The sequence below is a fragment of the Colossoma macropomum genome, unplaced genomic scaffold (assembly GCF_904425465.1).
Source record: "Colossoma macropomum unplaced genomic scaffold, Colossoma_macropomum, whole genome shotgun sequence".
Taxonomy (NCBI): Eukaryota; Metazoa; Chordata; class Actinopteri; order Characiformes; family Serrasalmidae; genus Colossoma; species Colossoma macropomum.
The window spans coordinates 40,981,590-41,004,170 of NW_023494793.1; the positions used below are offsets into that span (position 1 = coordinate 40,981,590).

The 22,581-nt window shown below is 40.4% G+C and overlaps 1 protein-coding gene across 1 annotated transcript in view; it reads left to right on the forward strand.

Annotated features, from left to right (window-relative positions):
- The window catches only part of colgalt2 (collagen beta(1-O)galactosyltransferase 2), a 60,620-nt gene extending 44,428 nt beyond the window's left edge, over positions 1-16,192 (forward strand). Inside the window, exons 6-12 of the mRNA XM_036579560.1 lie at positions 1,734-1,853; positions 1,983-2,056; positions 2,712-2,818; positions 4,170-4,302; positions 5,400-5,527; positions 7,021-7,227; positions 14,065-16,192. Coding sequence (XP_036435453.1) covers positions 1,734-1,853; positions 1,983-2,056; positions 2,712-2,818; positions 4,170-4,302; positions 5,400-5,527; positions 7,021-7,227; positions 14,065-14,338 — 1,043 coding nt within the window. The 3' untranslated portion in view covers positions 14,339-16,192. The remainder of the gene's footprint in view (positions 1-1,733; positions 1,854-1,982; positions 2,057-2,711; positions 2,819-4,169; positions 4,303-5,399; positions 5,528-7,020; positions 7,228-14,064) is intronic.
- Positions 16,193-22,581: the final 6,389 nt, after the last annotated feature.

The window sequence follows — 22,581 nt, forward strand, 5'->3', positions numbered from 1 at the left end:
TGGATTAACTCCCCATCATTTCATGCCTTGAAATAGTATACTGTAATTTTGATGGTATAAATAAAATACTTAAAATGATGAATGCTGTGTGTGTGTGTGTGTGTGTGTTGTAACTCGACTGGAGGCAGACATCATTACTGCAGTAGGACACACACACACACACACAAATAGCTGTGAGGTAAATCAGGCCATACGGAGACACCAGTCAAAACACTAATGCTTCATTAGAGTTCCCTATTACTGTACCCACACAAACTGCAGCAGCAGAAACTGCGCAGCAGTGTTTTTCCTACTGTAACACGCCTCACTCAGCTCCTCAGCTAATTATCAAATGAGCTAACTCAGAAGTTTTAAAGCAAGTACAAAAAAACGTTCCTTGCTGTGAACTTCCACTCTAGTTAACCCTTGAACTCCCAAATGTTATACAGTGTATAAAGTACAACATCCAACTAGCAATGTAAACTTCTTTAAACTTTGTCCATAAAGCCACATGGAACCAAAAATCTGTGCATCCTTGCTTTCTAATCAGTCTTATATCCTATGGGCACACTATATACAGTACATGTACAAAATCCTATTGGTAATTGAAAAATGTCTAGGAAGGAATCATATCCACCGAGATAGCGGTCGAGGGCTGGCTGTTTGGGTAACTCTACATCACAGCTATGATGTAGCCTGGACCGGCCACTAGAGTGATGCTGTATCGTGGCTGCGAGTCTCTCTGGACTGAGGACCTGATCGACATGACATCACGGCCTGGGCTGGCTGCCTGGTTGACGCTGCACTGCAGCTGCGGGGCTGCCTGGACTGGTAATGTCCGGCTACATGAGCAGCGCTATGCCGCAGCTACGAGGCCTCTCGGGCCGGCAGCCTAAGCGACGCTACATCGCAGCTAGGAGGCTGCCTGGACTGGTCTGGTGGAGCTCAGCTGCAAGAAAATGCTACCCCTTCATGGCTAAGGACATGTTCGGCCTTCGAGGCTTCCCGGGCCTCCTGTGTGATGCACCATAGTTGCAGTGTGAGACTTTCCCCCCGTGGCCAAGGACTCTTTCCGGACTACCTAAGTGACTTTATATTGTGGCCAGTGAAATCCCCCCCACTAGCTGTGTGAACCGTGGAGTGTGTGTGTGTGTGTGTGTGTGTGTGTGTATGTGTTCTGTGTTATGTATACTATGTTGATATTTTCTGATTGTAAAGCGTCCTTGAGCATGGGAAAGGCGCTATATAAATAAAAGTGTTGATGATGATGATGATGATGATGGTGATGATGATGATGATGGAGAAGAGTGGGGCCCAACCGAAGACAATGTTTTTTTTTTATAATAGCATTAAGAATGTATTGAAATAATTGATGGTAACATCAAATGTCAGCATGCTAAAATATATTTCATTTGCAGCGTACAGTGAGAGGAAGCAAGTATTGTTGGTAAAACCATTGTTGGCAATAACAGCTTCAAGATGTTGGCTTAAATAATTGGCTTTCTGCAGGATTGGGGTTCAGTTTTGGTCCATTCCTCTTGGCAAATCGTCTTCAACTCACCAATATGTCCTAATATGTCCATCACTCCATTCATTCTGGTGTGCAATGCTCAGTATTGTTTGCAGAGAAGAGCAGCTTCAGATGCTCCCACCTTCATGCTTCACTGTGTTCTTGGGATCATATGCACAACCCTTCCTTTTCCAAACATGATGAGCTGAGCTGTGTGTTTGTGTGTGTGTGTGTGTGTGTGTAGATGTTCAGATGCATGTGTGTAACAGGGAGCACTATGGCTTCCTGCCCATTCCTCTGAAGGCCCATCAGAGTGTAGAAGATGAAGAAGAGAGTTTCACTCACACCGTCACCGAGGCACTCAGTAAGACACACAAGCTTTGCGTCCTCCTCTCCTCCATCACTCATTTCTTCTAGTCTTTCTAATGCCTGAACACACCTAGGAGAACATGGTGTTTCAGTGTTTCTGAAATAGCCTCTTTTTTCCCTGCAGTTGACCACAGAATGCAACCTTCGGAGTTGCTGTTCGTCCCTCCGAAGCTTCAGGACAGGATGGGCTTCGAAGAGGTAAGAAAGTTTACGAATTTCTGGACTGGCATGACTCGCTGACACTCTCACTGACTGGCCACAAGCTGAGTGTCTGACTGACTCACTTACCATTTTTGTCTGACTCACCAACTGACTGACTCTGACACAGTGACTGGCTCACAGACTGACTTATTGACAGACTCACTGATTGATTTACTGACTGATCAACTCACTAACTTACTGATTAACTTACTGATTCACTCACTGGCTGTCTGTCTTACTAAACAGCTCTCTGTCTGACTCATGATTGATTCATTGGCTTACTGACAGACTCGCTAGCTGACTCATGGACTAACTCACTTGCTGACTCAATAGCTGGATCACTAATTGACTCACTAGCTAGATCACTGACTGACTCACTGACTGACACGTTGACCGACTCACTAACTAACTGACTGATTCACTGACTGATCGACTCACTTTCTGATTCACTCGCTGATTGAATCACTGAATCAGTCTCACTGAACAACTTTCTGTTTGACTCACTGATTCACTGACTGATTCATTGACTCACTGACTGGTTGGTTGCCTTTGATGTGAAATTATGTCTCTCTCTGTTTCCTACACATCCTTCATTTGATCTCTCTCTCTCTCTCTCTCTCTCTCACTCATTCTCTCTCTATCTTTGTTTCAGATCTTTCTGATTAATCTGAAAAGGAGAACTGACCGGAGGGAGAGGATGTTGAATACATTGGAAGCTTTAGGGCTGGAGGTCACTGTCACTGAGGCTGTGGACGGCAAGTAGGTCACTAATTGTAGAACCTCACACTGTGCAGTTCTGAAATGAGAAAAGCCAATCAAGCATTTTACCCAATATCTTAATTATATATAATAAAGAAAAACAAATTAAAAAATAAGAACATAATTAACCCATTAATGTCCATATCTGAAATGTTACACGTCCATATGTACAAACCATATAGATGAAAAGTGAGTTTGTATTATTTAATTTATCATATTAAATTAAGTCTTTTTGGTCGCTCTTTATTTTTACCACAGCAACAGAAGAAATTTGATTGTAAATGAAAGAATGAAAATGAATCAAAACGGTTCAGATGGCTGCTGTTTGATGTTCATTGAAAGTACAACTACACAAAATTTCATTCCTTTAGATGAAGTTCTATAGCATATTTACTTATCATACTAAAATGTAGGTGTTGGAAATGAACATCACTTTATTATTCTATACAACAATATATTGTTTCTTCACCAGAGACAGCAGGAATGTTTTAACCCTTGTGTGGTGTTGATGTGTTTGTTACTCAGTGGTCTGGTGGACCCACCACATTATTGTTTTTTTTAAATCAATACAGCCATAACAATTTATGTAAAAATACCAGATGTTTAAAATATCACAAGTGTCCAGCGAAGGGTTCTCCTTTAGCAGCTGTAGCCAGTCAGCAGCCTGTCCATGTTGTCCACCCTCACACACACAAACACAAACACACACACACATATACACACACACACACACACACACACACACACACACATATATACACACACATACAGACATATATATACAAACACAGCCACACACACTAACAGCAGGCCATGTAGAAGGAGAACAAGTGAAGGGTAATATAAATGTGTGGGGGGTGAACAGTGTGAAGGTACTGAAAATGGGTTATTTTATATGTGCTTCACAGACAATGAGCAAAGGCCAAGGAATCTGAGGTTGAAATAATGATAAATTGCCTTATTTTTTGTTTTGGTAAACATTGAAAATGGGTCCCACAGACCTGAACACCACAGAAGGGTTCAATAAGCTGTTTTCATTGTTTCTCTCCAACATTAGTGAGTCTAGTGACTGTATAAGCAAACACTTCTCAAGTTGTTCTGCAAAGATCTTACAAAGCTCAGAGAGAAACAGAGAGAGAGAGAGAGAGAGAGAGAGAGAGAGAGAGAAAGAGAGAGAGAAAGAGGCCACATTTGTTATGTTTTATTATTATTATTATTATTATTCATTTACTAATTTAGAACCGGTTCCTGTTCAGAACTGCATATTAGGGAACACCCCTGCTCTCTCCACCCTGTTGTCTTCCTGCCTATGTTTCTCCCACCCACCTCTCTCTCTCTCTCTCTCTCTCAGGGCTTTGAACTCATCCCAGCTACAGGCTCTGGGTATTGAGATGATGCCGGACTATAAGGACCCATATTCTGGCCGAGTTCTGACCAGAGGAGAGATCGGCTGCTTCCTCAGCCACCATGCCACATGGATACAGGTACACACACCTACACACAGACACACACACACATGTCCCTCTCTAAACCTGCTGTCACAGAATACAATACATAAAACATTTACAGTAAAATCACCGTTAGAGACAGAGAATGCAGTGAGGAGAATCACCACTCACTAATGTCTTCCAGGTTAGGTCAGATGCTAGAGGGCGCTCCTGAGCAAGTCTAAAATGAATATAGTTTCATAGAGAAAAATGCGACTTGTTTTCTCAACACAGAACAGCATAAAATATTTCGACACTGCTGTTATATTTCTGAGCGCTTTTGAACTCCAGTTATAGGACTTTGTACCTGACTCTCATGTACATTCATGACATCAGCGAGCATGAACTGCTTTACTCAGACAGCACTCAGTAGCAGTAAAGCCAGCATCCGACAGCCCAAGACCTGCTTGCTGTAGAAAAACAAACATTTTTAGTCATGTATTTCCGTTTATCCCCATTCATTGACGACTTATAGCCAGTCTGAGATGAGGCCCTTTTTACAGAATAGTCAGTAAATATACCTTCACTGTACACTTTATCAGAAACCCTTACCTTGTAGCACCTTCTTGCTGGACTGTAGTCCATCTGCTGATGAATACTTTGTGTCAGCCCTTCATCAGTGGTCAGTTTCTGATGGCAGAGCTGCTCTCGGCTTGATCATTTAAATTGGTGGCCCACTCCCAACCTAGCAGTGACCCTGAGATGTGTAAAATCTCCAGCCACACCATTGTGTCTAATACACTCATACCAGCACCACACACACTACCACGTCAGGGTCACTGCTGTGCTGAGAATGACCAACAAATGACAAATAATATCTGCTTTCCAATGATGAATGGTGTAGAGGGGGGCAGATAAATTAGATGGACTGCAACTGCAGTTAAATGGGCATTTGTACACTTATATGGTGGGCCCAAAAAGTGGACAAAGTTCATAAAGTGGCCAATGAGTGGACAAAGTTTTAATAAACTGTAGTAAAGGCTACAGAGGAGATCAGATTATACATGCTCGTAGCCGCAAAGCTCATCTTTTCACACAGTGATTTAGACTTTCCTTAAAAAAGAATTCAGCGCAACATAACGTGTGTGTTTTAGGTGGTGGAGAGGGGTCTACAGCATGTGTTAGTTCTGGAGGACGATGTCAGATTCGAGCCCCGGTTCAAGAGAAGAATGCAGACCATCATGGAAGACGTGGAGAAAGCTCAGCTGGACTGGGACCTCATGTAAGATCTACAAGAGTCCTCATACACGCACACAAAGCCTCTTTTCCACTGCAGGGCTGAGTGGTTCTGAGCACAGAGGGTAACCATTCCAGTGACGATTCCACACGGATAGCTATCCGTACTCAGGGTCACAAAACTGTTCAGTGGGATGACGTAACGATGTAGCTATTCGCTGATTAGTTCTACATTTATGTCGGTATTCTGCCGCAACATCCTCCTGCGTTATTTCGAACCCAAAAGCAATCAAATACATTCATTTCGCTCACATGGACACCAAAAAAATCAAAGCAGTGCACGATTTTAAAACCACTATTCAATAAACGTCAAAGCTTCAACCTAACACCAATTCTAATCGTTAAATGGCGCTGCCAACCAGAAGAGAGTAGCTGGTTAGCGTTAGCTTAGCTAGCATGGTGCCAGCTCTGCTCACTACAGAACAGGTTCAGTTCTGACTAACAAAAGCTTTATTGACACAAATTTAGATGATAATGACTCAAAACCGAGGAAGCGTAGTCAAGCAGCTGATGTTAGAGGGACAGAAACGTGGTGTCTGGAGCCTCCTAGCTCAGCTAATGCTAGCCGGATCCTCTCTGATAGCTAACTTAGCTTAGCTAAAGAGATCCAAACACGCCAGTATGGGTTCAATTCTGCTAACTGCTCTGCTCTTACATGTATAGTTGATAAAAACTTACAGCGATGTAACAGCGAGAGTAAAATCGACTGAACGTTGTTGGAGTGACAGAACGCCAAAATCGAATTTGTTCTGTAGCTTGTTTTTTAAGCTATAGCCTGATAGGCTAAACTAATACAAGTGTACAAGTGAGTTGTCAGTTTATCTGAAAAATCTACATACAGCTAATCTTGGTAGGTTTACAGTTGGCTACGGGCTGTAGCCCATCTCTTGCTGCAAATTATTTGCCCTATCATTAGAAACAGACCACCATAGGACCACTGGAGACCAGATATTTGGATGGTGGTCACAGTGGTGTTATGGGAGTGTCAATGTTTGGATGAGAGTGAACCACTACCCAGAAATATCCAGCCAAGAGTGCCTGTATGGTAGACTACCTGGTAAAATGGTCAATCAGTGTAGGTACAGGACCAGTGCTGCAACAATTAGCCAATAAAGTCTGTTAGTTGTCGAAGTTGATTATGGAAAAAGACGACAAATCAATGCTCAATTTTTATGATATACTGTATATTGGCAGTGTTGAGGGCAGTATGGTTTCAATTGTTTCATTTCACCATGAACAAAGATAGACAGAGCTTTGAATTATGGTGCCGCTCAATAATTCATAGTGGTACAATTAGTCTATCAGTTGAATAGTAGTTGATAGAGATTAATTGATTATAGAAGTAATTGTTCATAGCAGCCCGATACAGGACACCACATACATGTAGAACTTAAGCTGCATAATGTCTGTTGTGTTCTGACACATTACATACTTTCTTGTCTCTCCATCTGTGTGTTTTTACTGTCTTTCTCGATGTAGTTATGTGGGCCGTAAGCGGATGCAGGTGGCCCAGCCGGAGGTATCAGTGGAGGGTGTGGACAACCTGGTGGAAGCTGATTACTCCTACTGGACTCTGGGTTACGCTCTGTCCTTGCAGGGGGCGCGCAAGCTGCTGTCCGCACAGCCCTTTGGCAAGATGCTGCCTGTGGACGAGTTTCTGCCCATCATGTTCAACAAACACCCCAAGTAAGGGAAGGAGAGATGGAGGGGATGAGTAGGTGGATAAGAGTGATGAGTGGATGGAGGAATGGATGGATGGATGGATGGATGGATGGATGGAATGGTTGATGAATATATTGAGGGATGGCATCTTTGAATGGATGTACAGTTGGCAGAGTGGTTGAATGAATGCTTGAGAAGATATGTGGATGGATGGGTGGATGGAGGGATGGATGAATGAAATGGTTGACGAATGTAAAAAGGATGGCATCTTTAAATGGATGTACAGTTGGCAGAGTGGTTGAATGAACACTTGAGATGATATTTGGATGGATGGATTGATGGATGGCTGGATGGTTGGATGAATGAAATGGTTGATGAATATGTTGAGGGATGGCATCTTTGAACGGATGTACAGTTGGCAGAGTGGTTGAATGAATGCTTGAGAAGATATGTGGATGGATGGAGGGATGGAGGGATGGATGAATGAAATAGTTGACGAATGTAAAAAGGGATGGCATCTTTAAATGGATGTAGAGTTGGCAGAGTGGTTGAATGAATGCTTGAGAAGATATGTGGATGGATGGATGGATGGGAGAATGAATCGTTGACAGTTGTGTCGAGGGATGGTATCTTTGACTGGGTGTACAGTTGGCAGACTGATTGAATGAAAGCTTGAGTAGATATTTTCAGATGGGTGAGTGGATGGATGGAGGGATGGAGGGATGGATGGATGGTACAGGACTACTAAAATCCACATTTTTGCTGTTGGCTGAATTACAGGGAGGAGGACAATGAAACATCTCGAAAGTGCGTCTCACGAGTCCAATTTTTTTTCTTGGACAGTGATATTGTTCAGAAGTGTGGGCCAGTTGCGAAACACTGACATGAACATCTGGGGAATTTGGGGAAATTACACAGATCCTTTATCCTGTACAAGTCAGCCAGTGAAATCATTCACATATTACATTACCTGACCTTGTCTGGTAAAATGGATCCATCTCGCTGGTGTACAGTTAGAGACTGTAGCTCATCTGTTGATGTATAGTTAGAGTTCTCCATCCTCTAGCCATTCATCGGTGGTCAGTTTCTGACCACAGAGCAGCTCTTATCTGTATATTTTTTGGTCAAAGCCCACTCTCAATGTCACTGCTGTGCTGAGAATGAACCCCCGCCCTATTAATATCTGCATGACCGCAGTTTTGTGGTCAGGAATTGATCAATGATGAGTGGGGTAGAGAGGAGCTGACAACTTGTGCAGTAACAGATGAGCTACAGTCTGTAATTGTACACCTGTATAGTGGAGCTATACATGTGAGGTTCATAAAGTGGACAGTGAGTGGACATGCAAGGTAGGTGTTTCTAATAAAGTGTATATACTGTATATATAATTATGCTTTCATACAGTGAATGCTATACAGGCACTCTAGGTCTGATCATACATGCTCATACTCACAAAGCTCACCTTCAGTGCACACACAGAGTAACACACCTCTCTTTGTCCTGCACTGCTGAGAGAGGGTCAGGCACACAGTGCTGGATTGTTTAGGGGGATATATAAGTACGGTGCCCCTGCTGGGCCACACATCTGCCCAGCCCCCTTTGCTGCATGTCCTGTTTTACTCTCAGAGGAATGTAGCGCTAAAGCTCCAAAATGAGAGGCCTGAGTGACAGCAAAGCAGGAGAGAAGTTGACCCGACACAACAGAATAAAAATAGACAGAGAAAACTAGATTCCTTCCTTCCTTCACATGTTTGTAGAGGTAAAAGTATTATAATTTTACACAGAACCGAGGAAACCAGGTTCTACCTACCTTTGCTTACTTTCTTCCCATCTCTCTCTCTTCCTCTCTCTCTCTTTCCACCTTCACTGCCCTGCCCACCTACAACACCCCTCTCCCCTGTTGTCCTTCTTTTCTCAGACCCAGTGCAGGAGCCAGTTCGGTTTAGTTTAATGAGCTTTACTGACAAGACTGCTTTACATGCAGTTTTGCCAAAGCAGTTGCAAAACAACAGACAATGCAACAGAAGCACTTTTCTCTCTTACTCCATAGAAATTCTTCTTTACAGACTCTTCTCATTTAAGCATATCCGATTTTGACACTTTGTTCACACAGCAGGTAAAAGTGGCCCAGATCTGACCTTTTTCTTCATATGTGACACAGATGTGTGTCTGTGCGTCAGTGTGAACAGATAAACACACTGAATCTGACAATTTCAATTCCGATTTGAGACGATTTCATATGTGGTACTGAAATCCGATACATACCCGATATGCGGCAGTCCGACTCAGTCACTGCCAGATCGGAATTCATGCAGCTTTTATGTCAATCCAACTCCACATTCGTCATAATTTCACTCTTCTGAGACCTCATGAATATTTGGGCTGATGTTTCTGTACAAAAAAATGAGAAGAGACGTATCCAAACCGCTCCGTGTTCAAAGAGATTTAGAAAGAAATGTCCGAACGCGGCCGTAGAAGAACGAGGCTGCAGCGTCAAAGAACAGTTAAAAGTCTGAAAGCAAAGTTTAAAGAATCTGAGGACATGAAGATGAACTGAACCCTCCAGGAGTGACTGGCGTTTATTGGCTCTGGATGAGCCGTGAAGCAACGTGACGCTCTGTTCTTTTGCACATGTGGGTCAGTTTAGGAGCTGATCTGTTCAGACTGATGTCACATACAGATCACATTTAGAAGATACTGTGAACAGCCAAACAAAACAATCAGATTTGGTGAGGAAATCAGATTTGGGCCACTTTTACCTGCTTTGTAAATATAGCCTTAAATAAGGACACTCAAATATTATGTAAACAAACACTAAATTTTTCAAAAAAAATTGAAATACAAAGATGGCATTCTGTGCTCATGAACATAACCTTCAACTACAAATGAATACAGTACAGAACAGCAAAATCTGAACATGTACATTATACACCGTCAAATGTTTGGGGATACCTGGTTTTTCAAAATGTCTCCACCAATTTTGCTAAATTACGCAATCATTCAATGGTTTAGATGTAAACAAAATCATTCAGAGTGGTTCGGTGTGAAATGCGCCTTTTCTAGAGAAATTTACTGAGTCAGAATCGTCCACCATTAGAGTACTAGGAACCAGACGTCTGAAGCATTTAATGGCTCTAAAAGCTACATCCCGTTAAGTTATTACACAAAATGGTTATGAATGCTGTGCTTGATACCTGAGACATTGTTGTGTGATAGTTTTGTTATAAAGTTTTGGACTAAAATGTATCTTTAGTGTAAACCATTACTCCAGGATTACTTCTGTGTTTCCTCTCAAAACTGAATTCTCAATTGAGATCAGTGCACATCAGCTAACATGCTTTTGTTGTTACTAGCCTGTAGCTACAGCTGTTCAACACGGCTAACGCCAGCAGCAGCTTCTGTTTACAGTTTATTTTTACAGTTTTCTTATATGTTTTGGAAGATGGCGGAGTGTGAGGATGACTTTGAGGAGGTCTGTTTCTAAAATGTCAAAACTGGTTGTGTCAACAACAAATTACTTGCTACTCTGCTTACCAGTTTATAAGCTAACGGCTAACAGTGATATATGCACGGTGGCCAACGACGTCTGATTTATTTCACAAATGTTTCTTACCCTGATTCCAGTTTCTGTGGTGGAAAATGCAACAGAGGGAACAGCAGATTTCTTTAGCAGCCGCATTTGAAGAAATCCGCTTTGCATTTTTAACTGGTCTTGAGTAACGTTAGTCTTCATCTGTGAAGTTGTTAGACACTGGTATTTGTGTGTAGCTTCAAAACAATTAGCCACAACTTCAGGATTTCTGGTACAGTAACAGAAACTGAAAAAAAAAACACACTGTACTGTATTTTCTCCATTTTTTATTTGCATCCTGGTGCAGCGCAGTTCACCACCACTCTGAACAATTAACCAGTGAGGTGCAACTGTGATCTATCAGGGCTCCTCTGATGAATAACGTTACCTGAATAAGCTCTGAGTTTTGCTAGCACAGTGCGCCATAACGGCACCAACCCAAACAACACAAAACGCGTGCAGGGCAGAGAGGTGCAAACAGGGCATGGTAAGGAAAAAATAGTACCCAAAGAAAATGTATTTTTTTTTCATTTAGCAGTATTTTAACATTATCAGCGTGACATATAAAACCTAATAAGACGCATGTAAGTTCACTGGTCATTGTGGAGAGCAGATAAAATGGTGATATTTGTAGTGTAGACATAACAACGTCTGGTTCCTAGTACTACAATGGTGAACAGTTCTGACTCTGTAAATTTCTCTAGAAAGGCACATTTCACACCAAATCACGCTGATTTTCTTTACATCTGAACTATTGAATGATTAAGTTATTTTGCAAAATCGGTGGAGTTCCCCATTAATATAAATGAGCATATTTTTGTATGCAAAAAGCCGCACATTTTATCCCCTCGTTGTGGTGCTTTCAAGTCATTATTTAGACAAATCTGCTCCTCATAGCAAGGAAGACACTTTGCTGAACGTTGAAGCTAAATTTTATGCTAACCACATTTACAGGGAGTTTTTCTTATAAAATTGAAAACAGTGAAAATCAAATATTCCTTCAAGACAGCAAGCTGTGCCTGAAGCTTTAATGAGAAGTGTGTATAGCATCATATCACAGCCCAGTGAGAGATATTTTTGCATTTGAGTTTTTGGGCCAAACTGTGGAGGGAACTGCTTTATGCCCTGCACTAATGCACTAATACCTGCATGCTCATAGATTCTCATAGCAGTGGACACTGAAAGGCAGCTTCTCTCTCTCTCTCTCTCTCTCTGTGTGAGGAATGTGAAGGGGCATGGCACTTCCTATTTCCTGCTGTAGTAGCACAACAATCTCATTGATAGGGCTTGGGGCTCGCTGGGCCAGGGGCAAAGGAGAGATGGATTACTACACAAATATACTGCAGCTCTGTGAGGACAGAGAGAGAGAGAGAGAGAGAGAGAGAGAGAGAGAGAGAGAAATAGAAGAAGAAGGCAGGGTGTTTTTTATGCCTCTCAAGAGTTTGTGATGGAGTAATTTCCCCTGAACCCTTTCAGAATGCTGATTCAACACTTGTACACCTTTTAACTTGTTAATGAAGGCAGGATGAAGGTCAAATTCAAAGTCATGTTAATCGCTCACTGAATTTGCCATTCAGTTGCCTTTCCTTTCTGGGTGCCCGTCCAAAGTGGAATCTTAAAGACACAGAAAACAAAACAAAACAAAACAAAAAACAGTTCTATAGATGATCGACCACACAATGTTGTCATTGTGTAGTCAAAGTCATTCCCATATTAAGAAATTTGGGTCTGCAGTTTTTCTCTATGAGAAAAAGTAATGCCATTTTGGAAAATCTCTGTTATTACGCCCTCTAGTAATTTTCCAAACCTGATACATTTTCCTGTACTTTCATTTTCCCTGCAAATGTCCCTGAATCCTCTAAATTAGAGGGTTAAACAGGAATTCCACTGATTTTTAATGATTTCTGCATCGCTGTGATGTAAACAAAGTCGTTCAGAGTTGTTCGGTGTGAAATGGTTCACTGTAGAGAAACTTTCTGACTCAGATGTCTTTACAGTGGTGGTGATAGGAACCAGGGGTCGCCATGACTACAACACACATATAGACATTTTATTTACCAACCAGAATGACCAGTGAAGATATATGTGTCTTCTTAGTTTTAAATATGTAATGTTGGCAATGGTGAATTAGTGATAAATCTTTGAGCATGAATGAATTTAAAAAATACATTAGGCCAAAAGTTTATCATAAAAAATGCCTCTAATGACTATTTCTGCGTTTAAGCTAACACTGCCGTGAATTAAACTGACATTGTAAGACTGGCACCCTCAACAAAATACCCCACACAATGCAGCAGGCTTTGTTAGATGTTGTAGTTAGGTTGTTTCAGGACAGAGGTTTGCAACCTACACATGGCCCTTTTACTGCCCTGTTGTGGCTCCACAGAAGAATCAGATTTGTAGGTAAAAATAAAATAATCCTCCTTTACAGTAAAATAAAGCTCTGCTGATCGTTCAACACAGTTTAACAATAAATGGTCTTAAACTCTGGAGTTAATGTAGAACTGCTAATTCACCCTTTAACTCTGAAGATCAGTGCAGACTGCTGGTCACCATAGCAACACAGACAACAATCTCGCCTAGCTAGTAGCTAAAGAAACGGCAAAGAGAGAGATTTAAGATGAACATCGATAATTTGGGGACAAATGGACTTATTTGTGTTTATAATCACTCCAGCTGGTTTCCTGATATGTTTAATCTGCAACGAGAAACTGTCAAAGACTAAAAAGTCACGAGGCTGAAGTCAGTTTTTCATTTTCCCTGTTCCACTTTAAATGGTGCAGCAGTTACATTCTGGCACCATTTAAGATGGAACAGGAAAATTCGAAAAAGAAGCTGGTGTATGAGAAGCGACTTCAGCCTCGTAAAAAGTCGAACATTAAGAGACGTTTTACAAGAAACTGTTCTACTTTTGAGGAAAACGTTCCTGTCAGAGATGTGAGAAATGCGGCTATAGCTGAGCTACAGCTTAAAGCAGAAGCAAAGTAAGTCTGCATTTTCGTTTATATTAGATATCTTTTAGCCTATACTAGTACTTTAGCACATACTGAGACATATTTACAGCCAAGATGGTAAAACGTTATTTCAATTAAAAGGACATAAAATGTTGTGGCTCCCAAGGTGGTTTGATTTTTGTTGAGAGAACAAAATGGCTCTCCTTAACAGTTGGGTTGCCGACCCCTGTTCTAGAAGAAGAGGGGATGGAAAGTGGTCATTTAATGACTTTTTGAGTTCACAGAATCACAATCTCTCTCTCTCTCTCTCTCTCTCTCTCTCTCTCTCTCTCTCAGCACTGCGTACATGTCACACTTTGAGCCGAGGGATCTGCGGGCGTTCTCTGTGGAGCCGCTGCTGGTGTACCCGACACACTACACGGGTGAGCCGGGCTACTTCAGCGACACTGAAACCTCCACCATCTGGGACGACGAATCCATCAGTACAGACTGGGACCGGAAACACGCCCCGAAAACTGCCCAGCAGGGCCAGATACGCCCCATCGCCCAGAACAGTGTAACAGGGGACACACCGCCCCCTGCAGTCCGGGCATCAAGAGACGAACTGTGACAAGAGTGGAGGGAAAGACTTAACACACACACACACACACACACATACACACACACACACACACACTCACATACACTATGGTTTAAAAGTTTGGGATCACTGTTTTCAATCATTTAAAACCAATTTGGTTGCAGATAAATGCATAGGACTATTCTAATATGGTACCTCTGTGCAACTTCAAAGGTTTCTGATAAGAAATGTCATGGAATTTATGTTCGTTTTAACTCGGACTCATAGTGAATGGTAAACATACTGGTATACAGAGTGGTTGCATAGTGTATATCGCTGTTGTTGGGACAAAACCTCATATCTCCATTTTTGTCATTGTTTAGTTTTTGGTATAATTTGAAAATGTTGTTCTTTACATTGTATGTAAATTTCATGACGACCAAAAGAAACGGACCAAAATGACTTGGTAAAAAATCTGGTTCCATTGACTTACATTAAAATTGAAGTATGTTTTTTTCTTCTCCTGTAAAATTAGAATTTTGGAGATACAAGGTTTTCTTCTGACAGCAACAACATGTTATATAGTGGTATTGTGTCATAGTGCTCAGCCTCTCAGCTAAAACAGTCTGGGTTATTATGTTTTTCATTGATTTTCTAAGTGAAATGAAGTGAACACATCCTCTACAGAGAACACACTTAAGTCTGATGGCATTGTTCTGCACATTCTAGTGCAGAATTTCTATCTTTTCTATTATTATAGTTCAACATATTGGGAAAAAATAACAAAGCTGTGATGCGCATTCAAATGTGCAGTAATTTGTTCTCTGTAGAGGATGTGTTCACTTATTTTCACATAGGAAATCAACAAAACATAATTTGAGCAGGGGTGTGCAAACTTTTGCATACAACTGTACACATTAACACCTGACCCCAATTAGCTCTGAATTCAAAATACAGAATTAAGTTGATTTGTGTGCTCATAACTGTGTGTATATCAAGTTTTACAATGGCTTCAAACGTTCCCCAGCCAATCAGATTTTAGAACCAGACAAATATATTTTATGATTTTATAATTATAATTTGATGCATCTTGTTCTTTATTGGAGGCCAGCTAGTTAATGAATAAAGAAATTGCTAAAATTTGCACCCTAGTGGTGATGAAATCTTGAGGCAGACAACTTATCAAGGTATTATTGTAAATTGATAATTACAGTAGATTATTCATCATTTATAACGTTGTACCCCCAAAAATAAATATTAAATTTATTGCATAAAACATCTAAAAACACCCTTTACATTGAAAAGTTATTATATATAGCCAAAATGATTAATATGACAAGTGATTCCAAACTTTTGAACAGTAATGCGCTACCAGCAGTAGCCAAAGATCATCAAACCCGGTCAACTCTTACACTGTCTGTCACTGCAAAGCCGGCAGCCTCTATCATTCGCTGGTTTTCAGCCAATAGCATTACAGCAGGCTGAGATGCTCGAACACCATTGGCTGGTGAGATGAATGCTCACGTTTTACGGCAAATTTATTTATTTGACACAAATGTACAGATTGTGTGTCTGTCTGTCTTCCTGTCCATCTGTCCATCCGCAGCATCGTCCCTGGAGGACGCTGAGAGACACTTGAGGAGTAATGGCGCTCAACAGACTAACCACACTAAGGACATCTTACGAAAAACTGGACGGACGGAAAGACGGCAGCATGTGGGAGACGGACACACAGACCTTTGGCAGTGTGGGAACAACAACAACAGAAAATAGTCATAAACCAGTGGATCTTTTTTTTTATTTAAAAGAGGATAATTACTGTAAATGGAGTGAAACAGGTGTGGTTTATGGGGCAATGCAGGGAATAAAAGGATGCACAGCTGTCTGAATACAAACACTGAATTACATGTGAGTATGTGTGTTCTTTATAAGACTATTAAAGAGGTACGAGAACCTGCTCTTATCTCAGTTCCAGCGAACTCAGGCTTTGAAAGCAACTAGAGTGAAATGAGGACGCCTGCGTAAATGTTAATGGGGTGCTCCAAGGTTTTTCAACGTAATCTCCATCTGCCATATCTGTACTGGACCACCGATTCCCACAAACATTAATGTCAGCATGCTCCATGTTCTTTTATCTTATGGGCAGTTGCTGAATTCTGTGAGTAAATGTTAATAAACATAGCAGTGGCGAACCATGAATGTTAGAGCTAGACCTTCAGTTTAGGCCATAAATGTCCAAACATGATCACAAAATGAAAGAAAGCGGCTCTACAGTATTGCTAGTTTCTGCTAGCACCACTGTGAGAAAGTTAATAGTAAATTTTTGCTCATTTCTGTCTGTTAAAAGACATTCCGTATGTTTTATTTGAAGCTTGTAACAGACGTGTAGCGTGTTGCTGTTGTCAGAAGAAAACCTTGTGTCTCCAAGATGACAACTTTACAGGAGAAGGAAAAAACCTAGTTCACTTTTAATGTAAGTCAATGAAACCAGACTTTTTTCCAAGTCATTTTGGGCCGTTTCTTTTGGTCCGTTCAGCATGAAATGTACACACAATGTAAAGGACAGCAGGCGTTTTCAAATTATGTCAAACACTGAAAAACACCAAAAATAGAGATACAAGGTTTTCTTCTGACAGCATATATATATTTTACCTTTGTTTCAGTTTTTACAGTGAATAATTTAGTAAAGAGGCCTGATACAGAGCTGGAGCTGTTTACCATTTCCATCAACTTACCGAAACCTGCTTAGACTATGGCTCGTATTCACAGTCAGTGACTTATCTAGAACTTCCAGAAGGCCTGGAGTGACTGTTTTCTCACAAAATTGATCCCACCCACTGGAAATCAAAACGTGATTGGGTGGTCCCACTGTCACTTTTTAACTATGTTGGTAGTTTATCTAACATGTAAGCCTTTATTTTCGGCTCCTGAAGTCCTGACCAATGGGAGAGCTTGATTAGCTGTATCTGCCTTGATACCAGAGAGAAAAAAAACCCTGATTGGTTTTCATTTTAAGATTTTGACCCAAAGCTTAACAGTGAAATAAGAGTATTACTACAATTCCTGCAGTTCAAATAGGAAAAACATCATGACTCTGTTAAATGAAAATGGACTAAAAATTACAGACATGCTGTTATACAGTGAAGTAGATGAGATAGAAGAAAATGTCTTATGAAAGCTGTTGTGAAGATTTATCAAACATACGGAAACATATGGAGCTCGTACATCCCGTATAAATAAAAAAATAATGTGTGACCATGACTTAGTAAGGCATGGGAATGAGATAATTAAGCCTTGACCACAGATCTCGTTCCCACACCTCACTACATCGTGGCCATGACTTAATTATCTCATTCTCATGCCTTACTAAGTCCTTCCCATGCATTAATATGCCGTGGCCACACATTTATTTTCCTTTATACGGGAGGTCACCAGCAGGGCTCCATAGAAACAAGATGTGAAAAAGTAGTTCCGGTTACTTTCGCTTTACCTAAGGATTTCTAGAACCTAGATCTAGATCAGGCAGAGCCTTTGAAAACTCCACCCACACCATTCATTGTAACACATCATGCCACTTTCACCTCTATAAGAATGAATTATACAAACTTACAGCTTAACAGATATTTGACTGAAGAATTAATGAAAGTAATATATGTAGCATAAACATTTACTTACAGTGTTCAGCAACTGACAAATGGTTTCTATTATAAGTGAGTTTTGAGTCAGTAGGTTTTTCAGTACTAACAGAACATCTTATAGCTGAAGAGTCTTCAGGCTGTTTCAAAAGCTCTGCTGAAGGGACCCTTTTAATAAGGAATTTGCGTCAACAAGTGTTTAGGCCAGGACTAAAAAAGGACACTGGTTTTCCAGAGAAAGTTTAAGACTATGAGGAATCTTAGTTCATTAGACTCTAGGAGAGAACAGCTTTTTAGAGTCTGTACAGTGTTCACCAAACCAACTGGAACTGAGGTACTGCTTTATTATCAGCTTTTCCTCATAGCCCTGGAATAAAGATCTATATGGACAGAGAAGAGCAGCTGGTTCCAGGATTAAAACCTCATGGCCATTATTTCCAAAGCTGAACATGCCAAACTCCCCCTTTCCCCTCCTTCAGCAGGCAGGTCCTGATCCTGCTTTAGAGCAGAGTGGTTTGGAAGAACCCTGAAGGTGTTCCCTGTAAGCCCCTTTCACACCAACCCAACATTTCCCAATAAACACCTTCATCCTGACGTTGGCATTTAGCTTCACAATGTTCAGGGGAAGAACTGAAGCCAAAAGCCAAGGAGAACATTCTAGAACCGTGTGAATGGCAGGATGAAGGAGAAACGTTCTAGGATGGTCTAAATGAGGGAGAATATTGCCAAATGATTTGAATGGTAAAGAATATTCTAGATCTGTTCTAAATTGTGGCTAAGGGAGAACACTCTAAAATGGTGTGAACGGCAAGAACATTTGAGAACAATGTATATGAGGAAGAACAATCTAGAACAGTGCGAAAGGAGAGAACATTCTAGAACAGTGTCAATGAGGGGGAAACATATATAATGCTATGAATGAACAGTGTGAATAGTGTGAAAATGGGAAAACAATCTAGAACAGTATGAATGAGGGGAAAACATTCTAGAACAATGTAAAGAAGAAGGAACATTCTAGAACAGTTTGAATAAGGGAGAAACATTTTAGAACAATGTAAACAAGTAACAACATTCCAGAACAATGCAAATGAGGGAGAACATTCTTGATGAGGAAGAACATTCTAGGAACGTATGAAAGGGGACAACATTCTAGAGCAGTGAGAATGGGAAAGAGCATTCTAGAACAGAGAGAATGGGGAGAACATTCTTGAATGGTGAGTGAAGGAGAACATTCTAGAACAATGTAAAGAAGAAGGAACATTCTAGAACAGTTTGAATAAGGGAGAAACATTTTAGAACAATGTAAACAAGTAACAACATTCCAGAACAATGCAAAAGAGGGAGAACATTCTTGATGAGGAAGAACATTCTAGGAACGTATGAAAGGGGACAACATTCTAGAACAGTGAGAATGGGAAAGAGCATTCTAGAACAGAGAGAATGGGGAGAACATTCTTGAATGGTGAGTGAAGGAGAACATTCTAGAACAATGTAAAGAAGAAAGAGCATTCTAGAACAATGTCAGTGAGGGAGAAACATTCAAGAATGGTGTGAATGAGAGAGGATTCTAGAGTAGTGAGAACAGTAGGAATGGGGGAGAACATTCTGAATGATGTGAATAAGGGAGAACATGGGTTCATGAATGGGTGATAACATTTTAGAATGACCCAAATATTGTTTCTGAACAATCACGCAGGTTCAGCACGCCAGCAGGCCTTTGTTTGGTCAGTGTGGAAAGCATCTTGTTTGTGGTGGTGGCCTCACTCAGTATGCATGAAAACAATGCTGTTAAACATTTACTGGCTTTAATAAACTCTAACTTTAGTTAGATCCTGGCAGAGCGTCTTATCAGACAGGCTTCAGATGTAAACATTATTTAACCCCCTAAAATCTCAGGCTTATTACATACTAAGGCTTATTATTCAGTAAGCTGAGCTGTTCTTAGGTTACAGAAGTGTGTAATAAAACATTTTTCATATATTGATGGTGCCTTCATAGATGTGCACATCACCCATGCCATGTGCACTAACATACCATCATGAATACTGGCTTTTGAACTGTGCTCTGATAACAAGCTGAGTGTTCTTTAGCCTGAAGGACACAGTGTCCATGATTTCCCAAAAGAATTTAAAATGTTGATTCATCAGAGCACAGGACACTTTTCCACTTCCACTCAGTCCATTTTAAATGAGCTTGGGCCCAGAGAAGGTGGCAGCGTTTCTGGATCCTTTCCTCTTTGCGTTTTAGAGTTTTAACTTGCATTTGTGGATGCAGTGACAAACTGTTTTCACAAACAGTGGTTTTCAGAAGTGTTTCTGAGCCCATGCAGTGATTTCCTCTACAGAACCATGTCTGGTTTTAATGCAGTGCCGCCTGAGGGCCCGAAGATCACAGCCAGGAAATACTGGTTTTTGGCCTTGTCCAGATTCTTCACAGAGTGGTGAACCCCTCCTCATCTTTACTTCTGAAAGACTCTCTGGGATGATTTTTTATACCAAATCATGTTAGTGACCTGTTGCCAATCAACCACCAAGTGTTTTTTTTAGCATTACACAACTTTACCAGCCTTTTGTTGCCCCCACCCAACTTTTTTGGAAAGTGTTGTTGGCATCAAGTTCAAAATGGGCATATATTTTTCAAAAAACAATAAAATTTCTCAGTTTCAACATTTGATATGTTGTCTTTGTGCTATTTTCAATTAAATATAGAGTTTAAATGATTTGCACAACATTGCATTTTGTTTTTATTTACATTTTGCACAGCGTCACAACTTTTTTGGAAGTGGGGTTGTAAATACATCTGCATTTATATATAATTATTTTTTATCCATTGCAATTTATACCTTATATATAGTTATCAAAGATTTCAATTCCCTATTTCACTTAAAACTGTGCTGGTCTGGTTGCACCATTTGACTTACTGATCTTGGCATTGCACCATGAAGATCTCTTGGGGTCTGATTTATGATGCAATACCATGACCTCTGTTTTATAAAAACATGTCAAAATAAAAGTCCTTTGTATTTGGTTGTGCTGCCTGAGATTTGAGGAAGTAACGACTTGCGTACAAAAGTTTTTCACAGAGTTGAGCTCACATGTTTAGCACCATGCCAAACTAATTTTAGTTAGAATTTTATATAACAAAATTACCTCTTTTAAACATATATTGTTGGACAGTTGCACCACCTTACATTTTTAGACTTTTGGAGACAAAAAGAAACTAAAATAAAATTTAAGGATTGCTATGACACAGATGTGGCAACCCTATTTCTTTTAGCTTCTTTTAGGTACATCAGGAGAAGAGAGAAATAAGCAACTAGTCCATGGGATTATATGGCGCATAAGAGTTTCATCAATGCAGAGTCGAAGCGGATATGGGGTAGCTGGATGCTAAAGCCCACAGAAACACAAACAGGTGGTAGTGCACATGCTCGCTGACCTTCCTTCCTGTGTCCACTTCTTGTTGGTTCAGAACAGTAGGTCTTTGTGAGTGATGTGTTTAGCTGTGGTAAACAGACTCAGCGCAGTGTTTACCCTGCTGAAGCAGAAGTGTCAAACTCCAGTGCTGGGAGGCCACAGTTCTGCAGAGTTTAGTGTTTTTCCTAAACACACCTGATTCAGGTCCACAGCCAATGACCAAGGCCTTCAGGTCTTCTTGAGCAGATGGCACAGTAAACACTTTCTACACAAACAGACGAGCAGAGAACCCTACTCAAATCAGAACTTTAACAATCATAAGAAATACTGTGAAATGGTGGAGATGGGTGGATACCCACAGAACTGATCTGTATATTTTCTTTGATCCTTATATATATCAATACAAATTGTGATATATTTATGAATTGCTTCGTATTGTGTAGAACGTGTAGACCTTCTTAGTTTATTTATGGACCTTTCTATTGAACTAAACTGCAGTCCTACAGTAAAAAAGCACTTATGTTATCATTTATCGGGTGCTGTCTGCTGAGAGGTGTTTGTCCCAAACCCTAACCCCTAAATTTATACTTGTCAAAGTAATACGTTTTAATAATATATACTTATAAGTAGATAAGTATGATTAGATTGATTTTTTTTTATAAAAAAAACTATATTCAGAAAATGCTGTCCCACATTTTCATGTCACTGCTAAAACACAAAGAGTTTTCGTCCATAGGTGGAGTCTATTTTAGCCACACCCCTGCACTGTAGAGCAGGAAGTGAGACAGCATTCCTGTCCCTCATGGCCACATGGTGAGCAGTTAGATCCCATTGTTTTGAATGTGTCCCAAAGTCTGAAAATGTCTGAAACTGTTCAAAACTATGTTTACTAGTCATGGTTAGCGTAAAATTAGCTAAAACTATAATTACCAGAACAGTTATTACTGAAACATTTTATGAAGTTTCACTGGTGTCATGATTGTTTTGTTAGTGACAAAATGGAATGTTTAAATCATTTATTTTAATATAATAAACATAATTAAGGTACAGGGCAGGGGTCGGTAACATGCGGCTCTTTTACTGCCCTGTTGTGGCTCCATGGCAGAATCAGATTTGTGGGTAAAAATAAAATAATCCTCCTTTACAGTAAAATAAAGCTCTGCTGATCATTCAACACAGTTTAACAATAAATGGTCTTAAACTCTGGAGTTAATGTAGAACTGCTAATTCACCCTTTAACCCT